General features: G+C 35.7%; 1 protein-coding gene across 7 annotated transcripts in view; it reads left to right on the forward strand.

Annotated features, from left to right (window-relative positions):
- tcf7 (transcription factor 7) overlaps positions 1-19,070 on the forward strand; it is a 64,301-nt gene that overhangs the window by 12,934 nt on the left and 32,297 nt on the right. For all 7 annotated transcript variants that reach the window (XM_058415790.1, XM_058415792.1, XM_058415789.1 and 4 more), the window contains exons 4-5: positions 10,265-10,391; positions 17,839-17,926. In XM_058415790.1, the coding sequence (XP_058271773.1) occupies positions 10,265-10,391; positions 17,839-17,926 (215 nt within the window). The remainder of the gene's footprint in view (positions 1-10,264; positions 10,392-17,838; positions 17,927-19,070) is intronic.

Consider the following 19,070-nt stretch of genomic DNA (forward strand, 5'->3'; position numbering starts at 1 on the left):
GAAGATGTGGACCTGTATCTACACAATTTTATGTACTGCACATGAAATTATGTAAATACAGATAGCTGATTGGATAATTGGCTGAATACCGGTGTTCCTAAAAAGTAGTTGGTGAGTGTACATTCTAATGAACAAACAAATCATCAGCAAATAATCTGACTCCATGAGCAAATAATCTGTCTACAGGACAAATAAGGACTCAGTGGGTAAATAAATGCTGGAATTAATCCACTGCAAACCTGAATCCAACAGTTACTTGTTAACTGAATTGTGGTCACAGATGCAGGTGTGTAACTGCCATCAGAGTGCTCTAGGACAAGCAGAGATCTACAAAACAGGAAATGGCATCAGACACATCAGCTGTCAGATACTTCTGTGGCTTTTACCTCCATATATTCATTGTTAACTCCAGAGAATGAGCAAAAATCAATGTGTTAATATAATATATTAATTAAGATATTAATATTGGTCTCAATTATACACTGACCCTATCTATTATGGTAATGTTGATAAAGATTAGAGAACAAAATCCATTGTGCATAACATTTCAATATTCTTTATAATGTTTGCACTGGACTGGAAAATTGGGATGTGGTCATGCATCTAGCTGAAACTTGGTATGATTAATTTATATGCTAATCTGTAAGTGAATTCTTGACAATGACCTATTTAAAAATACACTAAAGCCTCAAATGTTAAGTTCAGGTAGAGACCCACTGCTATGTGATAAAATCAGACTCAAAGTGATCAGTGTAGGGTGCTATTAATGTTTGTGCACACAAACACAAGCATATGCCTTTAGAAATATGTGGTACAGTACAAAATATTTTTTGGGGTCAAAATAGTCATCAAAGACTGAAAAAAATGATCAAAAACATGTTGACAGTTATAAAACAATATGGCTGCCATATTGTAAGAAGGTGGAGCTGGTTTACTCAAACAGGCGCACATCATGATTGGCCATTAATTTGACTCAAACATGAAATAAATATTCAGTAAAAGTATCTGAGGATATCTGCAAAGGTCGTGGTCAGGTCAGTAAAAGGGGGCAGAGTTCAAATAAATCTCAGATATCAAGATCTGTTAATCTGTACCTATATTTTTAATGATTCACTGAATTGTATAAAAAACATGGTCATCTTTAGCCAATCAACAGGTAGCTTAACATTGAAGTATTAAAAAAAAGTATGTATGTGTGTACTGTTTATATATAGAAACAGTACACACACTGTAAAAGCGTTTAGGATTTGACATAAAATATCCTGTTTATTTATAGATTTATTACAGATTTACCACCATGATTTTAAGTAGATATTTTAAAATAGGTGCCTCCCCCCTTTCCTAAATGGATCAATGTTGAAATGATCATTTTGAAAACACTACACATTTAAAATATAATTTTTATGATTATTTATTTCAGGGTTAATAACCACATCACTTTTGTATGTCACTCTGTCAAGTGTCACAATTTGTCATTAGTAGACTTCATACATTTGAGCATTGTTAGCTCATCTTGTAGCAGAGTTTAAGGTTTATATAATATATATTTATGTAGATATTTGTAATTTATGTATATGAACTTTTATTTACAAAGATAATAGATTTAATATAAAGTTTGTTGCCATCCCTAAAGCATCTTATCCATAACATGAAAGGATTTAAGTAAACCCAACACAAAAACATGATGTGTTTTGAGGTCTTCATGATGAAAGGAAGAGCCTGAGCATTAAATCGATATTTCCATCAATAGAATCATGTACAGAAGATTAAAGAGAAAAGAAGGTGGCTGCAGTGTGCTAATAGCACACTGGGCGTTACTTTAATTGATTTAAAGAGATATATAATAGAAGAGGGAAGTATAACACACATGTGGATGAAGGTGTTATAATGAGCCACAGAAGATCTTTAGAAAGCATTGTATCTACCTCAGAGGTGGCATTGATGCTTTAATCAGCCATGACTACATTTAAAGTACAGCAACACTCACTTGAGCATGATTCTCTTTTCAGATGCTTTTCACGTGGCTGTATTGTAAGGCAAGGTATTATATTCAGGTAGTTAATAAAATCATATTTTGAGTTATGTGGACCTGCGGACATGTCTTGAATAAATATTATTTAAACATCAATTATTTAGCGTATAACAGCTTATGATGTGCCAATAAGCCAGTCAAGTGAAGGAGGTTTGTTCCATCATTCCATAATGGTCCAACATGATTTAATGAATGCAATTGCTCATAAGAATTGATGGCCATATTTAGAGTGTAGTTATGTAATATATACTGAGGTACAGAAATTGTTCACGTTGATATTTAGACCTTATACAAATTTTGTGATGCAGGTCTTTAAGTGATTCACTGAGCTTCCTTGGAGTTTTCAAGTCAGTTTTGCTGTGATTTATGATTATGATATGACGTTTCTCCTTTGTTGAGAGAGCTATAAGCTAATTAATCAAGAATAATACTAATATAGATTAGTATAGACTAATTCTACCACATTGACACTGGCACTGAAACATATTGCCACCTTTGCAGTTAATTATTTTTGCTTCCCTTCTTCCCCATTCAGGCCAACCACCTTTGAGAAATCATGCAAACTAGCTCATAAATATTAATTAACTTTGTGTCCAATTATGAATATTAATGATTCCTGGAAACGGCCAGGTATTGTTGAAGCAAACTCTGAAAAGCAAGTAGGTTTAAATGATTCACACATGGACTGTGTGAGCTAGATGGGCACTTAACATGAACAAGATTTTTAGAATAAAAATGATGTCAGATGCATTTTGCTGAATATCAGGAATAATACAAGTATGCTGAAAAAAGTTCTGTCACATTCCCATTACAATTTTCTAGAATATTGCTTTTAAAATATGTATCACAGTTGCTCTGAGGCTTATTAAATGACCTCCCGGTGGGAAATCATATGTGGGCTCTTGTGAAGCCTTTCTATAGTCTTCTTTTAATGGGATACTACATCTCCTGGCATGTAGCTAGGGATATACCAATACTAAAATGTTCATATCACAAAAAATGTGTTGCCAGTACAAATTAACTAATATAAACTACTTAGCACAAAAATGAGTTGAATTTTATGCTAAAACATATGAGGATACTGCATAATTGTTATTTTAACAAAATGTACTCAAATTTTTTTTTTTTTTTCAACTGAAGCTTCTGCCTGTAGAGGATTAAATTATGTAGGTCTTGGTACTACAAATCATACACAAATCACCTATCATACAGTTCTGAAGTACCTTTGTGTAATTTGTACTTTGATCTGGCAATGTATGTTTAGTCTAATTACTTCCACTACTGTGGTTTACATGTGCCTTTTTGATCACCACTGATGACATGCTTTGGATGTGCCAGTAAAGCGGTCTTAAATAAAACAGTCCCAATGGACACCAAATCTAGGGTGTGTTTCAACATGTGCAATCACTTGACATGTCACTCAATGACAGGCTGCACAAAGTCTGGGATAGAAGTTTGACAGAAGTAAAAAAAAAAAATCCACTTGTAAAGCAACTAAAAAATAATATAGCACCAAAAATTATTTGATTTGTTTTTTTCCCCCAAAAAACAATGTTTTCAGTAATTGCCAGCACATTAAATTAATATTTTGTGAAGGCTTAACAAAGGTGTTGACTGCCCTCTTCAACTCAAACCCAAGAATTTCAATCAAAAGTATGTGGACACCTGACCAGCATACATACACATGTGCTTGCTGAATATCCTCATTCAAATTTATCCTGAAGGTCTTCAGTGGAGTTAAGGTAAATACTCTATGCAGGCCTCTTGTGTGCTTTCAAACCAACATTGGCAAACCTTGGCTGAGATTGTGATTTATGGTATTTCTACCTACCAAAGAAATTCTGATCTTGATTCAGACATTTTTCATGAAACCTAATAAAACCGAAAATATTGTTGTGGAAAGCATGGCAAATGAAGAGCTCTCTGCGTCATTCCCACAAGGCCCAAACCAAAGGAATTTCATGCAGTGGATTATTTCATCAATAGATTATTTTGGCAGAAGTTTCCATGTATGCATTAGAATATGTGTGCACGTTTGCTTGCTGCTTGTGTCCAAATCTTAATTAATATTTACTTTTAATTGTGCTTGAGACCTAAAAATCAAAATGCTAATTTTTTAACTGACAAACTGAAGTGAATGTCATGTTTTCACTTGAAAAGTAACGTTAATGTTACATATATTTTATAACAAATTATACAAAAGTAAAATATTGTGCAAGTAACCAGTATTTACAATTATGCAGAGAATGCCTCATTTTATATGAGACATTGGTTACTCCAAAATATTGAAACATTTTACTGGGATCTACACTGAAAAAAATGATTCATTGAATTTACCCAATTTTCTTAAGTTAAGTGGTTGCAATCAATTTATTTTAGCTACATTTAAATAAATAAATTGATTTCAAAGTCGGTGAACTCAATTTATTTATTTAAATGTAGCTAAAATAAATTGATTGCAACCACTTAACTTAAGAAAATTGAGTAAATTCAATGAATCATTTTTTTCAGTGTAACTGAGGAATAGAGGTGTATAATCTCATACTTAACACTGCAGTTTAGTGGAATATCCATCTGTAGATGCACATGGATATCTACAGCATTAACTTTTTTGTATAGCATGAGACAGTCATTGAGCCCACCTGATGGATGTGTAGTGTATAGTCATTGTGTGGATGACAGAAGAACAGATTTTTCGGGATTTTTATTGTAGAAGACATAAATTCTACAAAAATAATACATTAGTATTATTTATTTATTTATTAGTATTATTAGTATTATTACCACCCCTGAACTTTTCATATTTTTTTTTACAAATCACTCAGACATACACTGCATACAAATACAAAGCCTTTTTTGGAATCCCTACTCAGGAATTTGTAATGGTCCCCTCAAGTTCAGCAAGTGATGACAAATCAATGTGACTGTGCACAGCATCAGCCGTTAACACAGTAGAACAGTAGCACAATTAAATGAGCTATGCTTTTAGACCAGTAAGTAATTTTTTTTACCACTTTAAATGCACAGAGCTGTAATTTCCCACTTCTAAGGTAAGTTAAATGCAGCTTTACATATAACTTTTAGACATATAACTGAAATTAGAAAAGTTAATGTTTAAAGCCACTGTCTATTATAAACCTACAAATTCTCGTTTCTGTTTGCAGCACAGCTCTTCCCATTGCAAGCGCTGACAAAAAAAATTCTCTTCCTTACTTAAAATACAGTTATTGGGAGAAAGGGTGCACTGACCTGTAAACAATCCCCTGCTAAGACTAAGATAATTCTGCTGGTGTCCATCTACTATAGGTCCCACTCAAATTTAAAAAGTAAGTTAGTGTTAAGGCTGGTCATAAGACAATCAAGGTTCCCTTTTTAAGAAACTTTCACTCATCTCATGTACGTGGGACATAAACATCAACATCTTGCTTGTCAATAATGAATTAAATGAAACGTTTGCAGCACTTCTTCATGCAATTCTCATTGTTCATTCATTCACCTTCTGATACTGCTTATCCTGGTGAGGTTCATAGTTGGACCTAATCTTGGGAACCCTGGGTGAAGGCATGAATACACACACACAGAGATTCATCACCATCACCAAAAGTACACCTGGACACCTGACCACCACACTCATATGCTGAACATTCCATCACAAGGTTGCTTAACCATTTGTAGCTTATTATAGCCACTACTGTTTTGTGAAGGCTTTCACCAGATTTTGGAATGTGTCTGTAGGGATTTTTTGCCCATTCAGCCAGAAGATCATTGGGAGGTTTGTTACTAATTTTGGGTAAAAAGGGCATGGTGCACAGTCAGTGTTCTAGCTAATCCTGAAGGTGTTCAGTGGGGTTAAGGTCAGGGATCTATGCAGGTCACCCGACTTCTTCAAGAGATTTTAGACAATTGTGTGCTTGCGACTTTATGGCAACCATTTTGGGGAAGGCTCATGGTCAGGTGTCCGTATACACTATGTTGCCAAAAGTATTCGCTCACCCATCCAAATAATCAGAATCAGGTGTTCCAATCACTTCCATGGCCACAGGTGTATAAAATCAAGCACCTAGGCATGCAGACTGTTTTTACAAACATTTGTGAAAGAATGGGTCGCTCTCAGGAGCTCAGTGAATTCCAGCGTGGAACTGTGATAGGATGCCACCTGTGCAACAAATCCAGTTGTGAAATTTCCTCGCTCCTAAATATTCCATAGTCAACTGTCAGCTGTATTATAAGAACGTGGAAGTGTTTGGGAACGACAGCAACTCAGCCACGAAGTGGTAGGCCACGTAAACTGACGGAGCGGGGTCAGCGGATGCTGAGGCGCATAGTGCGAAGATGTCGCCAACTTTCTGCAGAGTCAATCACTACAGACCTCCAAACTTCATGTGGCCTTCAGATTAGCTCAAGAACAGTGCGCAGAGAGCTTCATGGAATGGGTTTCCATGGCCGAGCAGCTGCATCCAAGCCATACATCACCAAGTGCAATGCAAAGCGTCGGATGCAGTGGTGTAAAGCACGCCGCCACTGGACTCTAGAGCAGTGAAGACACGTTCTCTGGAGTGACGAATCGCGCTTCTCCATCTGGAAATCTGATGGACGAGTCTGGGTTTGGCGGTTGCCAGGAGAACAGTACTTGTCTGACTGCATTGTGCCAAGTGTAAAGTTTGGTGGAGGGGGTATTATGGTGTGGGGTTGTTTTTCAGGAGCTGGGCTCGGCCCCTTAGTTCCAGTGAAAGGAACTCTGAATGCTTCAGCATACCAAGACATTTTGGACAATTCCATGCTCCCAACTTTGTGGGAACAGTTTGGAGCTGGTCCCTTCCTCTTCCAACATGACTGTGCACCAGTGCACAAAGCAAGGTCCATAAAGACATGGATGACTGAGTCTGGTGTGGATGAACTTGACTGGCCTGCACAGAGTCCTGACCTCAACCCGATAGAACACCTTTGGGATGAATTAGAGCAGAGACTGAGAGCCAGGCCTTCTCGTCCAACATCAGTGTGTGACCTCACAAATGTGCTTCTGGAAGAATGGTCAGAAATTCCCCTAAACACACTCCTAAACCTTGTGGACAGCCTTCCCAGAAGAGTTGAAGCTGTTATAGCTGCAAAGGGTGGACCGACATCATATTGAACCCTATGGATTAGGAATGGGATGTCACTTAAGTTCATATGCGAGTCAAGGCAGGTGAGCGAATACTTTTGGCAATATAGTGTACTTTTGACCATATAATTCATCTGGGAGGTAGGAAGAATTTGGAGAACATGGAGGAAACCCAAGTGCACATAGAGAGAACATACAAAGCTCAGAATCAAACCAGGTACCCTGGAGCTGTAAAACAGTAACACTACCATCTGTCCTCACTGTTCATGCTAGTTGATAAAGACAGTCACTAAAATCACAGGCCATAAAGGAGTGTTTTTCTGATCATTCTGTCCTTCATAACTCCAGAATAAAGTATTTTTTAAGTATTGTACACTTCAGTGATGAAAATATTACCTTAGTTTGCATTGCTACTTGTTCTTTTGGAGCAATAAAGTGAAGAAACTAAGTGAAGAAAAGAACATCTTCACTCTCTAAACTTTGGAATTAGAATATATTTACTGGTTTCACCTCTCCTAACCTCAGAAGCACATTGTTAATGGCTTTTGTCCTATTATCCAAATTTTCTGGAAACTCGGTTTATATATATATATATTTTTTTTTACAAGAAATGTTTAAAGGCATACATATAGCTATATATACTATTTTATATATAGTTATATTTATAGAAATTCTTTGAAAAAAATATGGCAGACAATTTTCCTGCATTTACTTTAAGTTCATTCCTTTTAATTAACAAAAATGACAGTTGTCATTTGTCACAATATATCTTACTGGTTATTCATAGTCACTTAAAAAATAACCTGGTGGGTAAAAAATGATTGGGATATTGACCAGGTTCAATGACTGTCTACGGAATACAGAATTAAATAAAGTATATTGATGTATAAAAAGTTGAGTTTTCTCTGAGTTTTGCACATTTTGATTTTGTCATCTCCAACTCTAAATGCAAAATGATGCCACAGATTTTTTCATTTGGATTTAAGCCTGAACTTAACTATTAAAAATACAAACACAAATTGCAAATTATAAATGTTCAGTACTGTGAATACACTTGTGGGTAATTAGAAATATTAAATATATGGCTTCTTTCTTTTTGCAAAAATTCTACATTTCCTGACCCTTTACAGGATGTTGAAATGTTGCAAAGAATAATAGAATCAGGTGTGGGTGCAGAGGCAAAGATTTTAGTGTGTTTAAACGTAGCCATCTTGTTATGTCTGCAGTGTCTTTGATGTCCTCCAAACTTCCAGCTAGATGGCTTTTATTTTCTCCCTCAGAAAAGCCAAATCATTTCCAGATTGTGGTGCAAATGCCTGCATGGACTTGTTTTCACTCATAATGTTTCAGAGCAGGCAAAAGTAAAAGACCTCCCTAGTTTTTCCTGCAAGATTTGAACAATGCTTTGGACTAAATAATTATTGAATGAAACTAAAACATTGTTTAAATACATAAACAAAGGATTTGGTTAAGGATTTCGTGGATCTAGTACAAGTTTACAGTTCAAGTAGTGATTTAAGAGGAAGTGAAACTGATTCTAATGAGAAGAATTCTAATAAGAAGAAAGAAAAGAGAAATACACACGGAGGTGTACAGTTTTTTTTAAGCTAATCTCACTTTGACTTTGACTTAGAAACTGGCTTAGTTTAAAGTAATTGTAGACACAATGTATGTAAGCAACTGTCTGTCTCAACAGAAAACATTTCCCAAATATGAACTTTCAAACTTTCAATATTTTGCATACGTTGTCTCCATCTTTATATTGCTGTTTGAACAAATGTGGGCAGCTTTGAAAGCTGATAACTAAATCTGTTTTCCTGCAGACTGACTGATACATGCATATACACTGCAGAGCTAAAAAGCAAGTACGCAGAATAACAAGTGTCTTTCTATTAAAGATGCATGCAAATGATACAAATGATAAGCTTATAATACTGTTTGTAACTTCATATTCTTTAATATGTTTGACATTGCATAACATTTTGGTGGCAACTAATAAATCAGTTAGGAGATATGCACCTACAGAGCATAGTCATGAGAAGCTTATTATTTTATTTAACACACTCAGTCTGGCCTCATCAAAGGATGAACCCTATTCACAAAAAAAATTTGTTTTCCCTTGTGGGGCAAAGTGGGAGTGTGCAAATAATTCATGTGTAATATGTGTCAATGCTCAAATAAGAGATTAAAGACATGACTCTCAAAGCAGCTCTCTGTTCCTAAAAAGACCTCTAATTTCCTCTTCAAAAAGCTACCTACTTGCATGTTTAAAACCAAAAGGATATGTTACGATTCACTGTGTTTCATCTGTAATGTGAGTGAATTGACACGCAAGTGGGACATGGTGGTCAGTGCAATGGGACCATCATTAATTACCAGTTTCAGTCAACTGCTTTATTTTAAGTTGTCTTGTTCAAGCCAATATTAGATGAAAGCAGATTATATTTTGTTAAACGATTTTGTTTGGTAACAATGTAATTGGAAATCTGCTTTGATATTCCACATTGTTATTGTAGTTTATGTGGGTGCTGACATATACATGTTAACCATGTCTGCTCATTTAGACCCAGAAAAGGGAATAAATTGCTGAAAAAGTAAAACCACTAAGAACTGGTCAATGGGTTAATGATATGTAAAACGCAACGCAAACCTTTTTATATTAAAGAAATTTCTCTTTTTCAGCACACACAGTTGCAAATATATAGGCCTAGTAATCATTCAAAAGGAACATTTGTTTTTTCTACTGTAAAAGCTCATGGATAGAGGGGTTATAAGGATGATAATGCATTCACTTTATGAAAGAGCAGAACATCAAAGACTTCATACTTGCAACACCTTTTCAGCCGTATCCTCACAATGAGTTTCCATTTTTTACACTTTCATTCTAACACTTCTTACAGTTTCTCACAATGTATGTTCTCTCTCTCTCTCTCTCTCTCTCTCTCTCTCTCTCTCTGTCTCTCTCTCTCTCTCTCTCTCTGTCTGTCTCTCCCTCAACAGTGTGTTATGTACTGTTGAATAAATGAATATTATGTACTGGTGATGATCTTATGAAATATTATGAGCTATGCCATTAAAGGGCCTCTTTACAACTGTGGGCTATAACCCCTCCCCCCTCTCTGTATATGTAGGCTAACAAAGTGGCAGTTGTTCAGCAGCCTCATGGGATGCACCCACTTACAACCCTTCTACCATACAGCAATGAACACTTCAACCCCAGCCCTTCGCATCTGGCATCAGACATGAGTCAAAAACCAGGTATGTGTCTGAAGTTATCATGTGTGTTGATGCAAAGTAATGTCTTACTCTACAAACAGATAAATTGTTATATGATATCCTCAAACATAATTTCCACCCACTGGAAACTCAATTTTCTGTTACTTTCTTATTTTCTGATGCTGCTGACATTTTTGATAAATCAAAGAAGCAAATCACAGATGTTGCACAACTCAGTTGACACTGTAAGGTTTAATAAGATAAGAAGACATTAGCTAAGGCACAAAAAGAAAGGTTATTCTGGTTATTTACACTTTAATGTTGCCTTGAACTATTCTATATAGTTTGGCAATTTTGTTCTAGTTCAGTCTATGACATTTATTTGTTTGTTTGTTTGTTTTCACAGATGATACTAAGGCTTCTTTAAAAATAAAAATAAAAAAAACTAATTTTAACAAAGAAACAGCCCATAGCCTTGTACTTTAAAATGTCAAACAAAACACATCAGCACAAGACATAGGAAAATTAAAATCCTCCAAAGTTTTAAGGAGCCTCTTTGTAGTATTCCCTTATCCTTTAGAATCCTTTTAAAGAAGTTCATTTAGTTCATTTAGAAGTACATTTAGTCCTCTTTTAACTACAGGGCTTTTTAACCCTTGTTGTTTTCGACAAGATTAGAAATAAGAAAGCTCTGGACAGCCAAGCAAAGGTCATTTACATGGCTGTAAAAAGGCTACACAACCCATGGCTGTTTTATCACTTAAAAAATTAAACCAATAGCAGTTGTGTTAGAACCATTTCTACCCTTATTATGAATTTGCACCCTAAAAATTCAATTGCAAAAAGAAACATTTTAGGAGTAAAATTTAGAAGTAAAAAAATATGTAATGTACAATTCAAACTGAAATGGCTTTCCATTTCCTATGCATAGTCCACTTCAGGTCACTGAGACAGATTGAATTTAAATCTGTACTCTGGCCATTCCAGAACCTTGATCTTGTTTTAGTGAAGACCACCTTTGTGTGCTTAGGGTCATTGTCATGCTTAAATGTAAATTTTGTATTCATTTGAAGTGTTTTAGCAGAAGCCTTAAGGGTTTTTTTTTTTAAATCAAAACTGGCTGGCACATGGAGCCCCAAAGGATGATGCTGGTACCCCCATGCCATGGGAATTGTGTTCTTCTGGTTGTGGCCAATACATCTTATGTGTATCTTATCTGTTATGACCAAAAAGTTCAGCTTTGGTCTCATCAGACCACAACACATTACTGCACGTGTTTTTAAGAGACTGGATTTTTTAATTGTAGTTTTGCAAATTTTAGCCAGCTTGGATGAGTTTGTTGTTATTGTTGTTACTTGCAACACAACTCTATATCCCAGACACACGAAGAACTATCAGAAGTATAAAAAGTAAAAAAAAAAAAATCCTACAGTCACAACTGTACTTTGTTTGCGGTTAATTGGTCACTTTAATTGATAGAAGGTGTATACTAATTAGTTTGGACAATATCCAAACATCCCAATTAACACACTCTGCCCAGGAACCTTCAAGATCTTCTCCTAACTGTGGGGCTTAGTAAGAGAAAGCTCTGACTTCGGCTGTAACCTGCTGTAAGTCTGTTAAAATATTTCTTATTTAGAAAAAGATTTCATTAATGTACACCAAAGTACAGTGTTTTTTTAGTAAAATACTCAAGTTGATGTGACGCATTTGTTGAAACATGCTTTATATGCATGTGCATTCATCCAATCATAAATATTATTGAATCCTGTAGTATATTTGACATAATTAGAAGTAACATAACTAAATTTGGTACTATATTATTTTTGAGCTTGTTGCAATTGAGCTAAAAAATGGGAAAATATGGCTGCCACTGTAAAAGTGTGGTTTGTTAGCAACAAGCCAAACAGCTTATATGAGTAATCATGAGTTTATTATGTATTTACCACAACTAATGTAGATTGATCTAAAGTTAATACAACTGAAAATCAAGTATTGAAGTGATATTTACTGTTGACTGTGTAAGCAGCCATACTGACAAGATATCCCATGTTGGGGAGACTTCTGAGTTTCATGGGTTTTCTTTGGTTTTTCCTATTCAGAGGTTCTGTGGAGGACAGCTATATGGAAGATAATGTTTGTCGAAACACAATAATATAGATATAGAATTGTAATTAAATGCAATTTAACTTAATCAATTTAATTTAATTTAATCAACTTCAAACTGATGGAGATTTGAAAATTCTGTTTGCTCACACAATGATACTAAAGCTATTAAATCTTTAGATCTTAGCCAGTAAGTCTGCAACATAGCACTGACTATAAAATGTATCAATACTTACTCTATATCTGAATTATACCTCACAACCTCACAAACCAGTGCAGTAAATTCTCTTTTTTTTCCCCGGTTGGTGGTACGTCAGCTTTTCTTTGTAATGGCTTAAAGGCTCATCCTAGTGGTAAAAAGATACTTATTTTTTAACACGTCACAATTAAAGAACCTCTCCTTAGAAAATGGCACTGAAACTGAAATAGCCATGTGCATGCACTTACCTCAAAAGTAAATTAACACCATATTATTGTGCATATTGTGTAACCAAAGGAGTGTCAGCTAGTAGCAAGATAATGCGAATTCACTGAGAAATGGACCAAAACCCTTCAGGTAAATTAAATACCTAAAGAAATCAAATCTTCTGTGCCCATGTTAGCTTTCATATGGTCTGTGCAAAGTTGAACTATGCAATTAAGAACAATTCAAAGTTCTGGCTAACATATTTTGTCAGGAAATGTGTATAAAATGAAAAAAAGAAAAGACAATAAGACTTCATTCTAAATATAATGTAATTCACATTAAAAAGCAATATTTTTTTTCTTCAGAAAATTCTGAAGAGAAGAAATTAAGTCTCTGGGATTTCCCATGGGTTGGGGAATATTCCCATGGACAGGGATTTCCCCATTTGTATTTCAAATTTGTATTATCATTTTCAGATTATATGAACATAGACAAACTGTAAGAATGTACAGTTTTTCATAAGTAATAAATATTTTTTTCCTTACCTAGCCTTCTAGGTTTAAATATTATAGTTTTATTGCAGCACCATCAAAAAAGCTCAAGTTGTGCTGTCGATTTTATCTCTGTGCCAGTGTGTTTGTGGAGAGATGTAAATTGTTTGTCCAGCAGGGGGCTCACACCCCTCCCCTTTTTCATGGCCCTACTAACAGGCAACTAAATATAAAGTCACGATACTGTACACACAAAAAACAATGCTTGGACAGTAGCAGTGCAAGACCCCTGTATCTTAGGTCTTGAGGGGGCACTGGCTGTCAGCTGGTGAAGTCCATACTGAGCTATCTGGGTGATGAAGCAGTCATCTTGGGTCCCCTTCCCCATGCCCAGGATTTTGCTGCAGGTGAGGCAGCTGCACAGGAAAGGTCCCTCAGAATAGTCCCTCAGAATACACAACTAGGAATCCTAGTTCATGTAAAGAGTTGGTCTAATATTCCACAGTCTGGGTGGAATCTGCATTGTTCCTCGTGAATCCTTGTTCCTTGTCTCCTCTTTAGGACCCTGGCATAGACTTTTCCTAGGAGGTGGGGTAGTGTGATTCTCCTATAATTATAACACCTTTTTCCTGTACCACCCTGTACCACCATCACAGTTTAGCAGTCCAGGGGCACTGCCCACAGATCTCCAGGCAATACTGGTGAGCTGTGTTAGCCATATAACTTTAACCTTCTCAGGTGCCTGGCTGATACTTCTCCAGCTTTGCTACTACAAGGGTGTCTAACTATAGCTTAATACTATAGTTATCTCAGCCACAAAGATGGACTCCAAACACCAGAGACTTTTTGGCACAACTCTAAAACACCAGAAATATCTCTTAATCAAATCAGAAACGTCTGGGACAGTTACTTAGTAACAACTTGTTCACAAATTAAAAAATTAAAGAAATATATACCACACCAAAACCTGGTCACTTTCAGTATATTCAAATAAAATTTGCTACTGTAAAAAGAAAACCTTTCAAGATTATCTAAAGCTGAACATCCTCAAACCCCATTATGGCATTACTATTAATATTACTACTAATATTGACATCTCCACATGAGAAATAACTGAATTTCTTAAACCTTTCATTTTGATATCATTATCTATTGCCAAAAAAGACTATATTACTTAATATATAATAATTATTATAAGAGTGTGATTATAAATAATGTCTGTTTCTGCACTAGTATATAGTCAAGTTGAGTTGTGTATTCAGGTTGTGTTGTGCATCTTACAAGTATGAGCATCAGCATAAATTCATTCATGTAATAATGGAGATCTGAGTGGTTCAACACTGCTCTATTCCTAGTTAATTTTGCTACAATATTTACATTCTAAACGTCTAGTGATCTGTTTTAAGGTGCGTATGTGATCATTATACCAGGGTGCTAATTTTTTCTCTCTAATTATTCTTAATTAATTAATCAAGTTATTTAACAAAATAGCCAAACATTGATTCTAAGTAATTAGTCACCTGTTCAAGTTCCTTGGGGTCAGACAGTAAATCTAATCATGGATGATATCTCTGGGTGACTCTTCATGAACCTCTCTGCAGTAGAAGACGTAAATGTAGATTTAACACAGTAACATGGCAAAGTACATATGTTATGAATAATACACATTTTTTCATGTGGTGAGATAATGGTCTGAGATAATAATTAGAGGAATCGTCTTGGTAGAATTATTTTTGTGACTGCATATGTTATATTAGTATAAAGAACATCAAACATGTTGAATTCATGTGTAGCTTTTTGTGTAATGCCTAGATTACCATCATAAATAGCTTCAACACCTCCTCCCCTGCCTTTTAGGCAAGGCTGATGTATGTAACTATATCTGGGCAGACTAACTTCATTTAATGCTACATACTCATTTGGTTCAGTCCACATTTCTGTTAAACATAGTACATTTAAACTTCTGATCAGTAATAGTTTCATTAACAATAGGTGCTTTAGATGTAATATGATTTGCTTTAGAACATTTATTTTGTGAAGATATGACACCAGATAGCTAGCCTAGCAAAAAAGCCAATGATCACACAAAATGTTTGATATACACTGATCAGGCATAACATTATGACCACTGACAGGTGAAGTACATAACACTGATTGTCTCCTCATCATGACAAGGGGTAAATTGTGATGGCTAGATGACTGGATCAGAGAATCTCCAAACTGCAGCTCTTGTGGGATGTTCCTGCTGAAGAAGTTAATGCTGGCTCTGATAAAAAAAGGTGTCAGAATACACAGTGCTGCATAGCCGCAGACCAGTCAGAGCGCCCATGCTGAACCCTGTGCACCTCCGAAAGTGCCAACAATGGTCACGTGAGTATTAGAACTGGACCACAGAGCAATGGAAGAAGGTGGCCTGGTCTGATGAATCAAGTTTTTTGCGTGTCACTTACCTGGGGAACACACGCCACCAGGATGCACTATGGGAAGAAGGCAAGCCGGCAGAGGCACTGTCATGCTTTGGGCAATGTTCTGCTGGGAAACTTTGGGTCCTGCCATCCATGTGGATGTTACTTTAACATGTACCACCTACCTTAGCAGTGTTGTAGACCATGTACACCCTTTCATGGAAACAGTATTCCCTGATGGCTGTGGCCTCTTTCAGCAGGATAATGCATCATGCCACAGAGAAAAATGGTTCATGAATGGTTTGATGAACAGAACAATGAGTTTGAAGTGTTGACATCCAAATTCCTCAAATTTCAATCCAATTGATCATCTGTGGGATGTGCTGGACAAACAAGTCCAATCCATGGAGGCCCCACCTCGCAACCTACAGGACTGAAAGGATCTGCTGCTAACATCTTGGTGCCAGAACCCACAGCACACCTTCAGGGATCTAATGGAGCCCATGCCTTGAGGTGTCAGGGCTGTTTTGGCAGCAAAAGTGGGACCAACACAATATTAGGCAGGTGGTCATAATGTTATGCCTGATCTGTGTATAATGTGGCTAAACATTTGTGGACACCTGACAATCATAACCAAACTTCCCCAAATTGTTGCCAAATAGCTGGAAGCACACAATGTCTTTGTATGCTGAAGCATTATAATTTCACTTCAGTGGAACTAAGAGAGCTAGCCCAAACATGTTCTAGCTTGACAATGTTCCTTTGCACAGTGTACAGAGCCATAACCTCAACCTCACTAAACACCTTTGGGATGAACTGGAATACTGACTGCATCCCAGGCTTCCCTACCCAACAGCAGAAACTATTAGTTTTTTTTTTTAAATTGATCTGATCTGATCCCACAGCCATGTTCCGAAGCCTTCACAGAAGATTGGAAGTTATTGCAACAACAAAATAGTGGCTGGACATGTCTAAATCTGGAATGAGGTGTTCAAAAGAAGCACACGAGTGTGATGGTCAGATGATCACAAAAATTTGGCTGTATGGAGCATGTACACATATGGATAAAAATGGAAAAGAAAAATGCTATTAAAAATTAAACTTTAATACAACATAACATTCTACTGACTCTAACAGTGTCAAACAGTATTCTAACAGTATCAAAGAAATCACTGTATTTAATTAATACATGATACTTGGCCTTTAGTCTGTTAACTGGTTTTGGTCATACGTGTTCTGTCATAGAAATACATCAGCCCTGAGCAGATGGCACCTTCACAGGTAGTTACTGATGTTCAAGGATGGGGACTGAGCATTCCCACAGTGTAATCTAGAATGGCTTTTGTAAGGGGGTGGTGAGCAAAGACAAAATAAGTTGACTCAGTCACATTCCAATCTCAGTAGATTTATAGGTTGAGTCCAGAAACATGCCTGAAGCATTGTCAAATTACAGTCATCAAGCAGCATTCTTCTGTACAAACACAGGTTGCCTTTAAATCACACATAAGATGTTTGCTGTTAACACATGACATCCTTTACAAACACAAATTTCTGCTGTGAAAAACAAAAATTTTTAACATGATCTAAATGATTTACAAATTTCTTCTCCAGATAAATGTTAAGAAATTGAAGATTGGTAGGACAGCATAAAGGCACACAGCATATATATATATATATATATATATATATATATATATATATATATATATATATATATATATATATATATCACAGCATAAATGCATACAGGTTTTTACCTCATGCATTAGATTACTTTGTCCATTTGATCATAAAACTTTTCTTTTAAACAGCTATAAGCATTATTAAGGGACTATAACCACCAAATTTGATTGACAGGTCCAATTTCCCACCACTATTCAGCCAAATAAGATGACCCATACCCAACTGAGCTTTTAGAATTTAATTTCCTTTTTGCTTTACATATTCATAACAGTATGAGAGATTCTAGATTACATTAAACAAATTTACATTAAACAAACATCCTAGTAGATTTCCACACTGCTAAGGAAATACTGTGTTATTGCATCAGTTGATCAACCCTCTACCATTTTATGTCGCAGGTGTTCACAGACATCAGCCCCATGATCTCCCAAGCTTCTATTCCCTGCCTTCAGGAGGAGTCGGACAAATTACCTCATCCATGGGTTGGTAAGTTCCAAACATTTTGTTTTGTACCTCAGCTAACATTTCCTAAATATTCTACATCCCAAGACAATAGCTCAGGACTTCAGTCAAGTGGCAATTGTTACAATGATGTGTCTTTTGTGCTTGCTATATAAACATTGAGTACATATATATATATATATATATATATATATATATATATATATATATATATATATATATATATATATAGTATTTAAATATAAATATAGGCAGACACAATGTATTCAGAAAGTATTCAGACCCATTTGCTTCTCCACAAATTTCCATACCATGATGCTGCTACAACTCTGCTTTACCATAAGGATGGAAAAGAATAGAAATAATTTAGGTGTCACAAGATTACGTTTCTCATAATCCTGCAAATCTTTGGTGCCTTTTGGCAAACTCATGCAAAGCAGTTTAACTTTAATAAATTTTTTTTGTTTAGCATTTTTAACAACAGATATTGAATACATAGCAAATCAACAGAATCTGAATGTATGGTACCCTCTAAAAATAATGGAATGTCAAGGCTATTTCTGCTGTTTTTGCTATATGCTATATTCATTTGGGCTTGAGATCATAAGGTGACTATGAAATGATAGATAGCTTTCATTCCTTCATATGTCCATGTAGAACTTAGACACCTTTTTTGGCAGATTTAATTAATTTAGTGAGCAAAAGTATAATCTTTAAAAGATAATCTTAGAGTAAAGTAGATGACACTTAATATTTGATTAAATATCCCTTTGCTTGCACTAACTGCATCAAACCAGAGACACCACCAAACTGTTGCATTCTTGTTTTGTGATGCTTTTCAAGGCTTGTACTACAGCTTCATTGAGTTCATTTTGTTTTTTCACCTTCAGTCTCCTCTTCAGGAGGTGAAATGCATGCTGAAATGGATTAAGGTCTGGTGATTGTCTTTCACTATTTTCCCCAGTGAAGTCTTTTGCTGTGATGGCAGAGTGTTTTTGGTCTTTGTATGAATTCTTCTGTAAATTGGCAGACAGAATGACTTTTAAATTGTTTCTGCAACTACCATCATAAATTACATCATCAATAAATTAGTGAGCCCATTCCAGAAGTGGCCATGCTAGCCCAAAATATAACACTACCACAGGCAATCTTGACTAATCAGTTCATA

Source organism: Hemibagrus wyckioides, linkage group LG18 (assembly GCF_019097595.1).
Source record: "Hemibagrus wyckioides isolate EC202008001 linkage group LG18, SWU_Hwy_1.0, whole genome shotgun sequence".
Lineage (NCBI taxonomy): Eukaryota > Metazoa > Chordata > Actinopteri > Siluriformes > Bagridae > Hemibagrus > Hemibagrus wyckioides.